Source organism: Mixophyes fleayi, chromosome 6 (genome assembly GCF_038048845.1).
Source record: "Mixophyes fleayi isolate aMixFle1 chromosome 6, aMixFle1.hap1, whole genome shotgun sequence".
In the NCBI taxonomy this organism is placed as follows: Eukaryota; Metazoa; Chordata; class Amphibia; order Anura; family Limnodynastidae; genus Mixophyes; species Mixophyes fleayi.
Genome location: NC_134407.1, coordinates 58258841 through 58275756, shown reverse-complemented (window position 1 = coordinate 58275756; position 16916 = coordinate 58258841). Strand labels below are relative to the sequence as shown.

The window sequence follows — 16916 nt, the reverse complement described above, 5'->3', positions numbered from 1 at the left end:
CCTTGTTGTGCTCTCACGTGACTTTGTGGTCCTGCTTTCTTATTGCAGCCTGTGGCCGCGTGGCTGGCTTCGGTGCAGGCTGCAGTGGGAGTCTGTACTAGATAGGGCATCCACATTTTGCCTGCTAAAGGCTAAATCCAGGTTAGTGTAGAGTATAAATAAAATGGTTATGGCCAGACTGGAGACAGGCAAAATGTTCTCCAGTATGACTATAATTTATAGCCAGACTGGAGGACATGAACAGAGTCAACAGTAAACACGAAAAATTCCTTATATTACATCTTTGCAGCCACACCTTGGCTCTGTTGCTAAGCACTAGGCAGTTTGCACAATTTCAGGGAGAAAATCTGTGGTTACTTAGAAAATGGAGACTTTGTCATTTTTGCACTTACTGTAAATACACTACTGCAGGTGTAATGCACGTTCACAATAACACGGGATATGAGAATCAGCTTTGTAAAATATTTTGCAAACACCATGATAGAAGAATGTGGAATTATTTTCTTGTCCTTCTGAGGCTCATAAATAAGTTTGGCAATTACTTTATCATAAGAGAAGGCATTCACATTCTCCTAGATAGCATATAAAAACCTTCATTGTCAGACAGAACCAAAGTGTAAGGTTAAGCTACACCCTTGGAATTCTGGGTAGAGGTATGTCAACTGTTCTTTACTTGCATCCTTGAAGGCCTGGGGAAAGATATAAGTGAAGTCACTGCAGAAGTTGAAAAAAATCCATTCAGATTGTTTGTTGTTTAGATTTTTTTATTTTTATTTATCTTACATTTTATACATTGTTATTTTTTCTCATAAATTAAAAAACTAAAATTTATATATATATATATATATATATATATATATATATATATATATATATATATATATATATTATATTATATATTATTGTATGCAGCAATGCAGGTTTTTTTAGGTAGGCGGGTGGGGTACCACTGTTAACCTGGTAGCCACAACCCAATGATGCATAGCCTTGCCCACAACTGTATGGCCACTCCCTGCTGCGCGGCAGTGAATTTTTTTTCTCTCTTCTCCACTACATTGGGGGGGCATGAAGTTGCTGCATCGGGGCCATGAATCACTCTTGGCAGCCCTGCAGGGGACACCACTACAAAAATGGGGGATGGAGCTTAGCGCTCCATATTAACACCTGATGGTGGTAAAAGCCTTTAGCTATGGTTTTGTATCCCTTTATAGCCTGATGATTCTAGTCAACAGTTGTGAATTGTGAAATGTAAGCTCTGAAAGTTTATGTTTTATTTAATATGTTAGGGACTGTTTACTTACAATAAGGGTCATTTAAAAGCACAAAAAAATATGATCCTACTGTTTCTTTATTTGTACAATTGTGTTTTCGTGATCCTTGTATACACCCACTTCCTGGCCCTTGAAATTGCCTACAGAAAATCAATCTACAATTGGCTTTGTGGATCCACCAAAAAATAAACATGATGGAATCAGTAACACGTAGCTTCACAACAATGACAACTTTAACAGCATCCCTTTAATATACACATTTTTGCTTTTCTCCTAATATACTGCTTGGTTTAGTCTTATTTATGTTCTAAATTAATAATGTGAGTGATTTGTGAGGTATTTTGGAGCGAGAGAGAGGAAACACGCAAACACAGGAAGAACATACAAACTCCACACAGATAAGGCCATGGTCGGGAATTGAACTCATGACCCCAGCGCTGTGAAGCAGAAGTGCTAACCACTTTGCCACCATGCTGCCCACAAAATACAGAAAGCAGGGCTGAGCTTTATAAACACTGCATAATGCATGAAGCTTGCTGGATAATGATAATATCATATAAAGAATTACAACTGGAATATTTGAGATCGGTTCAATAGATCACCTGGGTCAATACCCCCTACCTATCCCAGTAATAGTGTATAAGATACATACACATGCATGTAGATGGGATTGGACTGGCTCCATCAGGATACCAGGGAATTTCCCGGTGAGCCCCACTACCTAGAACAGAGGTGCTCAAACCTAGTCCTCAAGGGCTACCAAAAGGTCATGTTACCAAAAACTGATGTTTTCAATATTTCTGTATGTAGAAACAGGTGAGATAATTTCTGACCCAGCTAAATAGATTAACTCATTTGTGCATGATTGAGGAAATCCTGAAAACATAAACTGTTTGTAGCTCTTGAGGACTGAGCTTGGGCACCTTTGGCCTAGACCATGCACTGAAGAAACAGAGGTGCCCGGCTCCCTGCACCCTTAAGCACCATGGATGTCAACTAAAGATGCTGCTCTATACCTTCCATCTGAAGCTCACCTCCCATACCTCTGCTTTTAAGGCATGCAGTGATTGAGTTCTGCCTTGTTCCAGGTACTACGTGGTTAACAGCTTACTCTGCCAGCCCTCCATGTGACAGCACACCCTTCTTTGCCTTCTCAGCAGCTACAGAGCAGCAGAACACGCAACATCCTGGGTACCCCTTCAAGGATTAACAAGTATTTTCTCAGCCCTTAGTATAGCGGTCTTATTGCCCCATAGTTATATAGATTAAGCGAATATAATATTGATTTCTTGTAGTAAGCTAGGTATACTAGGTATTATTTAACAGCAGCGTGTGAGATGCAAAGCGAACGCCGACGCGCGTTTCACTTGTATGCTTTTTCAAGCATTCGAAGGGCTGAGAAAATACTTGTTAATCCTCAGGCAGTATAATCAATAGCTAGCCTATCGCGCTCTCCCTTTCTAATCAGATAGCACCTGGTTAATATACGACCGTTATGTAGAGTGCTGTGACAACCATATACACCATCACATTCTATTATATACGGTCTAATAGATACATTGCACGTTATTATACACCTCTCTGTGGCTACAGAGACTGGTTAGTTGAGCGGTGCTAGTATCATCTGGATCTCACCATAGATCATTATATTGCCAACATAGGAGTACTAGATTATGTACGATCTTATGAGTATATAGGATCACAGATTAAAATCAGGCATGTACGATTATCTGTAACCCATGTTATCTGTTATAGCTAATTTACATCTGTGAGATATTGTCTAATAACTACTTAGGTGTATCCAAACTCCTTACCATCCGAAATATTAAATATCATTAGGGTTATTTTGCCATGACCTCTAGGATGTACGAGTAATTTATTATCACAGCAGCTAATATTCTTACATTTATATCTATCATTCCAATACTATCAGTGAGATTACAAGCGATTTGCAGTAGTAACTGCAATTTTATTTTCACTTCCCTCACTTCGCATTTATTTTAATATTTCGCTAGTTGTATCAAGATACTTCAACTTTTAATGAATACTAATAAAATATGTAATTTTAACATTCCATACCCCGGAGTGCCCCTTTATACACTCTTTTTCTTTGTTCTATACTACGGAATCTGTGGCGTCATACAAATATAGAATGATGATGAGAGGTGTACAGGAGATGAAGAGACGCATGAGAAGAGCCCTAAGGTAAGTGAATTAATGTTGTGGATGGATATAATGAGGACGATGTTGGTGGAGATTAAAGAATATTGTTCGGAGATCCACACACACAGAATAGCGTTATTAATATCAATATCTCATATAGCAGAAATATACCTCTTGAAAAGAGATTGGTTTAAAACACATTTTAATAGCCAAATTGCGTAGACATAGTAAAAATGTATGGTTAGATAGTTTAAATGAATAGAGATAATTCTCCATCATAATCTCATAGATCTGTACAAAAAACTGGGCCTATATATCTCAGTATCAGGATAATAATATATCAAACAACTACCCCATCAGCCAGCAGTATCTGCAGTTATCTGATACCAGAGAAAATACTTGTGGGACCTTACAGTTCCTTAGTAGCCTCCTGTGAGATTTGATTAAGGGGATTGATATCAAAATTCAAAAATATACATTACTGAAACTGGAGGAACCAACTTATTGTGGGATTTTATAGCTTTTAAGTAGCATACTAAAGTGCAGATATACAGCCATTTTGATTGTAATATTGACCATTGTTTGATATATCATTATCCTGACCCTAATTTTGAAGTACATAACCCTCCTTTTTTTATTTAGATTTATGTGATTATGATGGTAAATTATCACCTTACATTTTAGAACCATAATTATTTTACTATGTCTACACAATTGCGCTATTAAAATATTTATTTTAAGTTGTTTTGTTTTTTTTAACATAAATCACTGTGGCAGGCTATAAAGAAAATGTTTACCATTTTCCCTTGCCTTTTTTCTGGTAAATGATGTTTAATTCTGTATTACCATGGCAGCCACAGTCACATTGCATATGATGTAGTTAGGGGAGCTTTGTAACGCACTTATGAACTCTATTTGCACTCTAACATCCTGTTTCTCACCCCTCAGCCATCGCATCACTGGCTGAGAGATGCGAACCTGTGTTTGTTTAGCAGACTGACCATGTCTGTATCTGCAGCCATTTTTGTTTTCCAAACAGAGGGCTTTTCAAATGAAGATAATGATTTCTGAAAGGATAGCTAATAAAAATGATAAATTATTAAAAGGTAGTTAACTCATTGTTTAAAAAAAAAAAATCAAAAAATCTTCTATGTTGGATTGCTGCGTTAAGAGGTAATTTTTGTCATATGGGCTTCTGATATTAAAAAAGCGCTATATCATCATCATCATCATCAATTTATTTATATAGCGCCAGCAGATTCCGTAGCACTTTACAATTGGGAACAAACAGTAATAAAACAATACTGGGTAAAGCTAGGTACACACTGAAGAATTTGTTCTGACCAACGTGTTGTCTACAACCACTTTCCCTTCAAACCGAAGGTCCGATTGCTCGGCCGATTAATGCGTACACACTAGTCACGTTTTAGACGATTAACAAAAGGCCGACCGTCCGGGAAGCGACTTTCATCGCCATATTGTCGTGAGCAAAGATTAGAAATTTGTATACACTTAAACGACTATGTAACGATATCCCCAAGAAATTTAAATAAGGTACAGAGCATGTTCAATAGTAACCACCTCAAACCTCAAAAAAAAAGCGAAGGCAACACGTTTTCTTCATATATTCGCTAGCACGTGTACATTGTACGTTCATTCTCAACCACAAAAAAAATATTTATTTTTACACTAATATGGATACTGTTGAAGAACGACAAGCAACTGCTCTTTTTCTGCTCACTGTGGCAAGAAGACTGCAAGTACCGACCTGAAGGGAAAGAAGGAGAAAGAATAGATGTTGTTGGACCAAAGAGTGATTCAAGAGGAGAGACTCATTATCTCATATGCCACTGCTGCAGGCAGGGCCGCCGTGAGGGGGGGGGAGCGGGTACTAATTACCCGGGCATGTCAGGGGGCCCGGCCCGGGCCCCTGCGCTGCCGATTTTTTTTAAAAATATATATCTTTTTTAAAACGATTTTTTTTCCTTCCTTTTTTTTTTTTTTTTGCGGCGGGGGGGGGGGGGGGGGGGGTCGGCCGTTGGTGGGGGGAGCAAGGTAGTTAAAAAAAAACAACCCAAAACATTCTCACGTGATCGCGGAGCCGGCATCCCTCCTCTCTGCTGCTCTGTGCTCCATTCAGACTGTCTGAATGCCGGGTGTGATGTCATCATGTCATGCCCAGCATTCAGTCAGTCTGGAGCAATGGAGCACAGAGCAGCAGAGAAGACCAAGAAAGCAGAGAGGAGAAAAGGTGAGTGAAGGAAGGAAAATGAGGGGGGGGCACAGAGGGGTTAAAAAACGGGGAGGCAGCATGACAGAGGGGTTAAAAAATGAGGGGGGCACAGAGGGGTTAAAAAACGGGGCAGCATGGCACAGTGGGGTTAAAAAACAGGGGTCAGCATGGCACAGAGGGGTTAAAAATGGTGGGCTGCATGGCACAGTGGGGTTAAAAAGGGGGGGAGGCATGGCACAGTGGGATGGAAAAAGGGGGGGGAGCAGCATTGTATAGTGTGATGAAGGGGAGCCAGGTGAAGGGGGCAAAAGCAGCATGGAGGGCGCAGTGTGATCATAAGGCATGGCTATGATGAAGGGGCACATTATTGTAATATTGTAGCTGGAGGAAGGCCTAATTATTAATCGTGGATGGTATTGATTTAACACCAGGGTTGTTTGTAATTATCTAAATGTAGCTATTTTTTTGTGAAAATGAAAGTGGTGAAAGTGAGAAGAACAGGTAGGAGAGAGCAGGACAGTATGTGAAATGTTGTGATTCTAGTAGGGACAATGCCAATTTTTGGTGAGTGCTGTGCCCAATGTAAGGTGCAGGCCAAGACTGAACTCTTTGTGTACACACTGCATTTTTTCTATACTACACTGTGGTGCTAGATGTCCTGAAAGTCAGGAGTGCTTGGACATATGTGACGCTCGGGCGAATTTAGAGCCTAGTGATTTTCATGTGTTAGCCACGCCCCAATGGTGCATTTGCCACGACCCCTAATGCATGACCACAGCTTCGATTTTTTTTTTTTTTAGCATACTCAACTATAAGGGGGGCCCCATGAATTTGTTGTACCGGGGCCCTGAATTCCTCTTGGCAGCCCTGGCTGCAGGAGATACGGGACAACAACCCAGATGACTTCAGGAATTTCCTGAGAATGTATGACCCCACTTTCCAGGAACTTATCCAAATTAGTCCAACTATAAAGGTTTACAGAACACAGGTGCAAGATGCAGAACAATTTACACAGATGTACTAATATGCAACCGGACATATATAAAATACACATCTATACACATCAATAGGAAACACACAAACGTGTGTTATAAACAAAAAATGTATTTCATTATGCAGGCAGACAAATGTAATACATTTAACATTTTTATTAATGTGTATTGAGTGCACAATCAAGTGACAGTTATAATTACGGAGACAGACATAAGCAATACACATATAAATAAAACTGTTATAAGACTACAATGACAAAGTTCTGGCAGATTAATTAATTAATCTGGAAGACCTATGCTTTACGCATTAATGCAATTTCACTTGCTACTGCTTTACCGCTAAAAGCACCTATTTACAAAATGAGTGACGTGCCAACACCACACCACGTGGGACTGGTACAATCTATGAGACTATGACACAAACGTAAGTGCTACATAATATTGAATATTTGTCCAGGTAGAATGCAAAAGTTACAAAGTATTTAGTGGGCTGTATGTTCAGTCACACAACTATGTTGGGCAGAGGGTTGTTGTCTTGTGTTAGCTGTGTAGAGGATGGTAATAGGGTAACTTAGGGAGATTAAGATGGTGGTAGAGGAATATTATAAGCTTATCTGAAGAGGTGGGTTTTCAGAGAATGCTTGAAGGTTTGAAGACTAGAGGAAAGTCTTGTGGTGCGAGGGAGTGAATTCCATGAAGTGGGTGCAGCCTGAAAAGAGTCCTGTAACCGAGAATGGGAGGATGTGATGAGAGTGGAAGGGAGACGTAGATCTTGTGCAGAATGGAGGTGTTGAGTTGGGAGATATTTTTAGACAAGTGAGAAGATGTATGTCGGTGTAATTTTGTTGATGGCCTTGTATGTTAGTATGAAGAATTTTATATTGGATTCTTTGAAAAACAGGCAAACAATGTAGAGACTGCCAGAGTGACTCAGGGGATGAAAAATGATTTCAAAGTAAAATCAATCTAGCCGCTGCATGCAAAATAGATTGTAGGTGCTAAAGTCTGATTTTGGGAAGACCAGTAAGGAGGGAATTCCAACAGTTGATGCGGGAGATGATGAGTGCATGAATTAAGGTTTTGGCAGGGTCTTGTGTGAGATATGTGCGTATTCTGAAAATGTTTTTTTTAGATGTATGTAACTGTGTGTGTGTTTATGCTCCAACAATATTATTAAGGGCAAAGAAGTATTACGCACTTGTTGAATAGTTGCTTCTACTTCTATTTATTGAGGATATTTATTCATTTATTTTTATTGAAAGGTGATTAGCAGCGTAAACATTGTTTAAATAATAGTAAATTCAATGACTACAGAGATGCTTTGCTTTAATGGTCTGCTTTCTATCAATGACATGAGAGAAAAATATTACACTCACTGTTAACCATACAAAGCCTACCAGTGGACCTCGATGAAACTACAATTTTTTTTATAAATATTTTTTTCTAAGTAGCCCTGTGTGAAACCAGAAATATATCATCTTTTTTTTACCTGTACATTAAAGAAAATAAAACATTTATATTTATAGGGTTATTTTGGGCATTTAATATATGTGAAAAATAATAGCTAAAAGTGGAGTTTACAATGTGTTCCAATAACACTTGACAATAATAGTAAATACTGTCTTTCTGGCAAAGATGATCTATTGATTTAAGTAAAAACTACTAAGCAAATAAACAATAAAAAGAACAAAGGCTAACCGGGTGAGAGAAGGGGGCTGGCAACAGGGGCAGGACAACAAAAGAAAGCAGTGGTATTGATCCACTAACAGAGTCCTCATAATTTAAATGGGACATAGAAAAGAACACATTAGATCTATTCATACTGATAAGTGTAAATAGCTCACAAAGGACAAATGTGAAATTCCAGTCCCATATACCCCAGGGGAAACTGGGCTTGTGATCAGGAGAATAACTCAAGAATTGCAGTTAGGGGAAATCAAAGTTTGATCAAGAGCTAATGTAGGGGCGGGGGCTTTCATGTCAGAGATAACCCATTTCCTACAACTCATAAATCACCTGAAATAATGAAAACTAAGCTCATTACAGTTTAGGTCTAAACTGCAATGAAGTCTACAGGAAGCCCCATAATATATAGAATGGGGATTATGTAAATGGGAGAGATTACCAGTTGGAAGGTTTAGAAAGATGAAATAGCAACAATTTGCCAGTAAAAGTATACATGGAACAATGTTGTACTTTCCTTCCATTTACTCATATACTGTAACAATACACCTTTATATTGACAGTAAAGGCTTACTCACATGTCCATGCAAGTCAGTGTTTAACAGCATCAGTGCACAGGTCAATGTATGAACACCATCTGAAAGGTAAAAAGAAAACAAGAAAGAATAAAATTACGAGGAAGTACATTACTTCTCCTGACTTCTTATACATATAAATGAAAGCTAAAGTGACAAAGGTTCTTAGACAATGTGACAAAACACATAGAAATCAAAGGAGGGTAGAGGAAGGAGAAAGTCTTAAAGGAGTGCAAGGACAGATACTATAGGGCACAATAAGATGGGCTCAATTGTACAATAAGTGGCTGGAGAATATGACCATGAAGTGGAGAGTTGTAAGGAGGGAAATAAAGAAAGGGAAGAGGAAAATAAAGAAGTGGTGTGAAAATGGAGAGAAAAGGGAATGTATGGGAGGTGGAAGGATGTAAAATGAGAAGGGGGAGAGGAATGTAAGGCAGAAATGTAAGAAGATTACTCAAAGCATAGATGCCAACATGCTCATGGAATTCCCAGGTATAGTATTCTGGAACAGTGTAGCCAAGAGCATCAGCATGGTGCATCCTAGGCAGACCAGTGGTGGAAGTGAGGGTGTATACGGTGTTATGCCATACCACCACTTCTCCTACTGCCTTTAATGTATCAAATTCCATTCACTTACATTCCCATTACATTTCTCATACCGTCACTTCTAAATGTCCATACCACCACTTCAATATCTGCACTTCAACCACTGAGGTAGACCTGGCCACTACCACCAACATGGTTAGAATTAATATTTTTTATTTTAAATAAGTCCTCTTCGATGCATATTAAGCTAGAGAACCCACAGAATCAGAATAGTAACATTTGCATCAAACATTAAAAAAATATAGAAATAGGACAATTTCTACCCATACATTAGAGATGGCCATTATTTAAAAATAAGGGACATTTTAAGGAACATCTTAGTGGTGAGCACTTCTGCCTCACAGCACTGGGGTCATGAGTTCAATTTCCGACCATGGCCTTATCTGTGTGGAGTTTGTATGTTCTCCCCGTGTTTGTGTGGGGGTTTCCTCCGGGTGCTCCGGTTTCCTCCCATACGCCAAAAACATACTGGTAGGTAAATTGGCTGCTATTAAATTGACCTTAGTCTCTCCCGGTCTGTGTGTGTGTGTATGTATGTTAGGGATTTAGATTGTAAGCTCCAATGGGGCAGGCACTGATGTGAATGTGTTCTCTGTACAGCGCTGCGAAATTAGTGGCGCTATATAAATAGATGATGATGATGATAATGCAGAGTACACTGAGAGTGGGACAAGAAAGGCAAGAAGGAAGGAAAGGGGTATTTAAGGATAATGATGTAAGACCTCTGGTAGAGAATAACTAGATTGTAATGAGGAATAATAATTAGCTGCATGAGTTTTTAAGTGCAGGCGATCGAACAGAAGGGATATTCCATAACATCACACCCCACATCAACTTCAAGGGATGGAATTAATGTTTCTAATTTTAATTTAATTTAACTGCTGGTATGGAAGTCACTGAATATTAAATAAGCAATTGATGTTAATAATTGCTCACACCAACAACACAATCACCTTGTAAAATATAAAAGATTTTTGGAAAAAGGACCAACGGAGGTTACTGCTGACTTCTACAAGCAGCAGTCTCTGTACATTAAATGTTCCAACATATTAAAGTTTACTTTTCTTATACAATCAATTAAATCATTATTTACTCCAAACATGCATTGCAGGTCTCTGATATCGGGCCTGAGAAGACAGTGAATAGAAATTATACACTTATAAGCGGACTATTGTATTTCCCATTGACGCACAATAATAAAAGATAATGGACTGTGCTGCTGACACCAGAACTTATCAAATTTGCAGAAATGTGACTTGTTCCTCCTTATCTCTGCTATTGACCCAAGATAAAAACCAGCTCATAGTGCTGAATAAAAGAAAACTGCCTCTGTTTACTTCTACGGCAACAATAGTAGGGAACTTCAGGTTTGAAGATATGTTTTATAGCTCATGGAGACCAATTTAAATCAGTGTATTGTCAGCAAAATAAAGTTTCTCGCATGAGAACAAACAATCATTTTGAGCACAAATAAGCTAGATAAGAAAAGAACGTAAACCATGGAGGATAAAAATGAAGTGATAAATCTGAATACTAGGGAGGTCATACGTACATAAAATCAAGAGTAAGGTAGTTGTTTGCCCACTATTATTAGATGTAACAGTAAAAGAAAAATAAATCATTGCAAATTTTAAAGTTTAGGACAGTCATTTTAAAAGAAAACTAAAGAACGCTATTTGCAGCAGGGGTATTTAAGGGGGTCATTAAACTTTCTAGCCTCTCCAGACTCTATATAAAAAAAAAGCTCCACTCATTGCCCTTGTTTCAAAGAGGGGAGTCTCCTCTTTCAAATCCATTAGCTGATTATGGTGATCTTTTATAAGACGTCCACAATCAAATAAAAAAAAAAAAGAAGAAGACTAAACTCAACCTGATAGCCATAATTCTAAGTCTTTCATAATCATATCAAGACCTAAAGTTGGCTTGGATTTAGAATTAAGTAATTAAATAGTGTTTTGATGTTAAAATATGCCAATATATGATATGTTATGGTATATTGGGCCAATTGTATACTTCCGCCCCCCCCCCCCCCTTCTCTCCTTCCTTCTTTTTTCCTCTATCACTTCTCCCTCTTAAATTGTTAAAATTTTACTTGCACAGTTTATACTTGTATTTAATTTTGTATGGTCCATTGTAATATGTAATATCTTTACAATAAAAACATTTTGAAAATGCAACAGAATTCTGATCTTGCCTCTGCAAACAATAAACATGAAAGTAACCCTGACTTGTGTAAGCATAAATACAGTATGTTTCTTTTCTTGTGTTTTACTGTTATTTTGAGAAAACATCACAGCTGTGGAAGACGTGGAAAACTGTGATCATAGTAGTAAGGTTCAGGTTTCAGGAAATGAGGCTTTAGGAAACCAGGAAATCCGCTAAATTACAACAATGGCCCAATATATTTAATGAAATGACAAACAGAAGCAAGTTTAAGGGGTCTTTCTCTAGAAATAAAAAGAAATAAACAGATGAAACAAGCCACCTTTAGCTGTCACCATCAGAGTCTAATCTTCATGGTAGAGGTTTATAGAGATCAATCCCGTCCTGATTAAATGAGATTTCTCAGAAAAAAAACGAGGCCTGAATTGGTTAGAAACCAGTGTTAAAGAATTACATTTTTCAGTTTCTTATTCTATGAAATGGTCTTTAAAGATAAAAATCAAGTTTGGCGGTTTAACAAGTAGTTTCACAGGGGTGCAACGTTCCAACGACAATCTTAGAGTTTCGCTTTTGGTTTTCCATTCTGAGAAATGTCATTCACACTATTTGTAAATTTGCATTCAATAGAATGTATTACAGTCTATGAAAAGAGTTGGGACGAAGATTCTCCATTCATTCTGTTGTGTAGTGTGGTAGGGGTAGGACAGTTAAGGTAAAATGTGCAGAATTTTGCTGCCAAATGCGTAACAAGAGGGATGTTTTGTGGAACAGTTTTGAAAAGTGTCTTAATTTCTAGTGACAATTCACTCAACAGCAAAGCATACAAAACTCAAGAAAGGCACATAGATGATCGGGTAACCTTTAAAGATCTGAAGTTCAGCTATACTTTCGTGGTCATTGAGGGCAGCATGGTGGCTTAGTGGTTAACAATTCTGCCTCGCAGCACTGGCGTCATGAGTTCGATTCCCGACCATGGCATTATCTGTATGGAGTTTGTATGTTCTCCACGTGTTTGCGTGGGTTTCCTCCGGGTGCTCCAGTTTCCTCCCACAGTCCAAAAAACACACTAGTAGGTTAATTGGCTGTTATCAAATTGACCCTAGTCTGTCTGTATGTATGTATGTATGTATGTATGTATGTTAGGGAATTTAAACTTTAAAACCCTTATGAGCAATTCAAAAGCTACAAGTGTGATTAATTATAAATTAGAGTCACCTGTGATAAATTGGGGATGCTCACATGAATTGAATTAACCAATCAATGCTAGTTTTAATATTTAAAAAGACCACTTTTTAATCATTGTTAGTTTGTCACAATGGTGAAAACAAGACAGCTATTTGAGAGCATCAGCAGTGCTATTATCACCAAAACACAAGACATCTAAAGGGTACAAGACCATCTCCAAAGACCTTGGCATTCCAGTTTTAACAGTGGGCAATGTTATTAAGAACTTTTCTACTCATTGAACTGTCAAGAACCTCCCTGTATGGGGGAAATAGGAAAATCAATAAGATAAGTCTTTGAAGGTTGGTATGAACTGTGGTGTTTCACCAAGTAACACATTCAAAGAGCTGCAGGCTGACCTGGAACAATCTGGAGTGATGGTTTCAACATGTACCATACACCACTCACTGAACCAAGAAAGGCTTTATGGGCGAAGGCCAAGGAGGACCCAACTGGTGAAAAAAAAGTTACATAAAAAGGAACGACTGATCTTTGCCAAAACATACATAGACAAACTACAATCCTTATGGCAAATGTTCTGTGGACAGGGGAGACCAAAATAGAGCTCTTTGGCAATACAGACCAGCGATTTTTTTGTAGACGTCAAAATGAATCTTTTACAGAGTACACAACTACCCTACTTACGGTTAAATATGGTGAAAAATCCATAAAGTAGTGGGGCTGTTTTGCTGCCTCTGGTACTAAAGGCCTTGATCGTATTGAAGGAATCATGAAATAAGAGGATTACCAAGGCATTTGGCGCAAAATGGTTTTGGGTAGAAAAAAATGGGTCCTCCGCCACTATAAGGACCCAAAACACACATTTAAAAGCACAAAAGAATGGTTGAAAAGGAAAAAAGTGAACTGTTTTATACTGTCCGGCAATGATTCCTGAACTCAATCCACCTAAAAATCTCTGGAAAAAGCTGAAAACTTCTATTGGGAAAAGGAATCCTGCTGCAATAAATTACAGCATGACATTGGGAGAAACTACCAGCAGACAGGTGTAAGAACCATACAGATGGCTACAAGCAATGTTTGTAAGCAATCATTGTTGCCAAAGGGTTTGCAACCAAATATGACGGAAGCGTGCCTTTAATACTGTCCAAGATATATTTTATACTTCATCTTTGACATTACTACATGTAATTTGAAAAAGGAAAGTTTTTTGAGCTCATAACTTTGGCCACTATAAACTACTATTGTCCGGATCTTTCACCATCTGTGTTGGCCCACAATACAAAGTGTATTTCTGCCATTTCATCTAGGATGTTCCATTCCCAGTTTAAGATTAATCTTTTATATACGAAGCTAATAATCCTCGAATTTGTCAATAAGAGACTTCTCGGACATTTCTATTTTTTAGGACAACACAACAATAAACCCTACCCCATAAGCTGTGAGCCTAGGTATCATTCGGACTGAACACTGTCCTTTGTTTCTCACATTCATTCTGTATCCAAATGTTGTCACATACATCTAAGAAACATTTCTAGAATATGCATGCATTTTACTCAGGACCCTTCAAAAACTTTAATTCACACTCAATCGCATGCATTGATAATCCCTTTCTTGCCCCTCACCAGAATTTCACCCTTACAGTCAGCTAGACCAATTTTCTACTACTGCTCCACTGTAAGTCCCTACATTAGTTGCCAGAATTTTACTGAATCCTATAGAAATACTTTTACTATTATACAAAGCCATCAGAAAAACTGCTCAGACGTACATTTCTTCCCTTGCATCTCCCAACTCAACCCTTCCAATCCACTCTGTCCAAGATCCACTCTTTACTCTCTGTGGAATTCCCTCCCTTGTACAACAAGACTTTCCTCTAGTCTCCAAAGCTTTAAGCTTTCCTAACAACTCTATTTAGCTTCTCAGGCTATTCTAGCTGCTTACCAGCCCTCTACACAGTTCAAACTTAGATTTATTTTCTTTTTATAATGAACTTAATCATCTCCAAACAAATAGTTCTGTGTGATTGGATCATACCGTTCCCATTGCAATATGACTGGACCAATATGCAATCTGTGCCACAGAACCTCATGCATCATACTCCTGTTGCCCTATAGATTGTAAGCAGGACCTCTTACCTCTTTGTGTGTCTATTAACACCCAGTTTGGTTTATTACTCTGCTTGTTATTAATTGTTAAGCTCTGAGGAGTATGCTGACGCTATATAGATAAATGTTAATAACAATAATCTAACAAAAGAGAACATTGCTGTCAGACTCAGGTTTATCAAAGGATTACTGGGAAGTTTTATGAGGCTACTGGAATAATGTTTTATGAATAATCTGGATGAAAATGAAACTTTTTGTCTGCTAGTATTAACAGGGATACCAAATATGTATAATTTATTGGATGTCTGCACTTTGTTCGGACCATCGCAGTTTTGTAAAGTTCACTTTATTCTTCCGCCCTTTCTTTAAACTATAGACTTGAATATCGACATTCCAACCAATGTCAGAGCATGTAAACAAATACACTGGTGATTGACAACAATGGTCACATGTCTCATGGGGTGCCGTGCCATAATGACATATGAGAATACTTATATTTATAACATCACTTTTCCTGTGTGTCTAACTTGTGATTGGATGTACAAGCTCACAGAAGTTTTGTGGCCACAACAGTAGCTGCTAAGAACGCTATGGGAGCGGGTAGGAGTCGATACAGGATGTCATTGGTTGTCTAAGCGTGGTTCAAACAATAAATCCTACACAGTTGGCAGTGAAAGAGCTAACTTAGAGAGTGTTGTGACAATACCAGAAACAGAAAGTTCATGCAAAACAGTTGAAAATGTAAATAAAATATAGCAATTCTGTAAAGAGGAATAAGAAAAATACCTTCAAACCAGTGTGTACAATTGATCAACAGGTACAGGATATTTTTGGCTAGAGTCATTGGAGATCAAGAAGCATAAAATGGCTTAGGCAAAATCCTTTTTAGTGCCCCTGAAGAAATTGAGAGGCACCAAAGGTAATGGGAATGCAAATGCAGAGCAAGATGGAGCCATGCGTATAGGAGCAGAAGTGCACGGGCCAGCAGGAACAGTTGAGTAGAGCGAGGGTGTTTCTTGCCAAGTGCACGGTAGGCACACAGAGGCACCTAACCTTACAGACAGTGTCGGACTGGGACATGAAGGGCCCACCGGGGGAAATGCAGCGGTAGGGGCCCACTACAATGGGGTGTGGCCAACTGTAAGAGGGGTTGTGGTCAGTCATTAAAGGGGATGGGGTCAGGCCATGGAGGACAACGTATAGCACCTTAGTATGGTCCATAAAGAAAAAGAGGACATTTGCAGTGAGGAGCCGCGAAGGAAAAGACAGAAGAGAAGAAAGAATTCAATAGGAAAGTAAGTGAAGGGGAGCAAATGCAGCATGGAGGGCACTGTGTGAAACAGGGGAGACAGGGAAAGGGGAGGGATGAATTGAATACAATCAATCATCATCAGCTATTTGTGTGCTGTCCATTCTTTGTGGTTAGTGTTCTCTCCCCTCATAGTGTACACAGAAAACAAATGCTATACTACAGTACTAGAGATCAACCATTCATCATATGAAAACCACAATATAAGGGTATAGACTAAAAATTAATATATCCATGAAGCACTATGGAGACCACAAAATTATTAGCATAAAAATATATGCACATTTAAAATATTACATAAATCTAATTACACTCTAGACACTGGCAAATAAAAACAGGACTCTAAAAAATGATCTACCCACAAAATGTACACTCAATAATAATCCAATGCCACTACAAAGGACAAAAGCAAAACATTAATATTAAAGCATATAGCAGATGCAATCCTATAAGGACCTAACTGTCTGAATGTGTTTTATTCTGATTAAGATATGCTTCTATAGGGAATAGAGTCCCACAATTGATTGAAAACAAATAAACATGGAACATGATATAAACAGTGAATTTGGTTACTAGTTTATTAGGAATCCATTCATTGGTCAGCTGCAATAGGATCCTTTTATAGAGG

At 38.3% G+C, this 16916-nt stretch overlaps 1 protein-coding gene across 3 annotated transcripts in view; it reads right to left on the bottom strand.

Moving 5' to 3' along the window:
* Window positions 1-16916, bottom strand: part of PSD (pleckstrin and Sec7 domain containing) — a 228879-nt gene that overhangs the window by 90387 nt on the left and 121576 nt on the right. For all 3 annotated transcript variants that reach the window (XM_075216624.1, XM_075216623.1, XM_075216625.1), the window contains one exon: window positions 8921-8979. In XM_075216624.1, the coding sequence (XP_075072725.1) occupies window positions 8921-8979 (59 nt within the window). The remainder of the gene's footprint in view (window positions 1-8920; window positions 8980-16916) is intronic.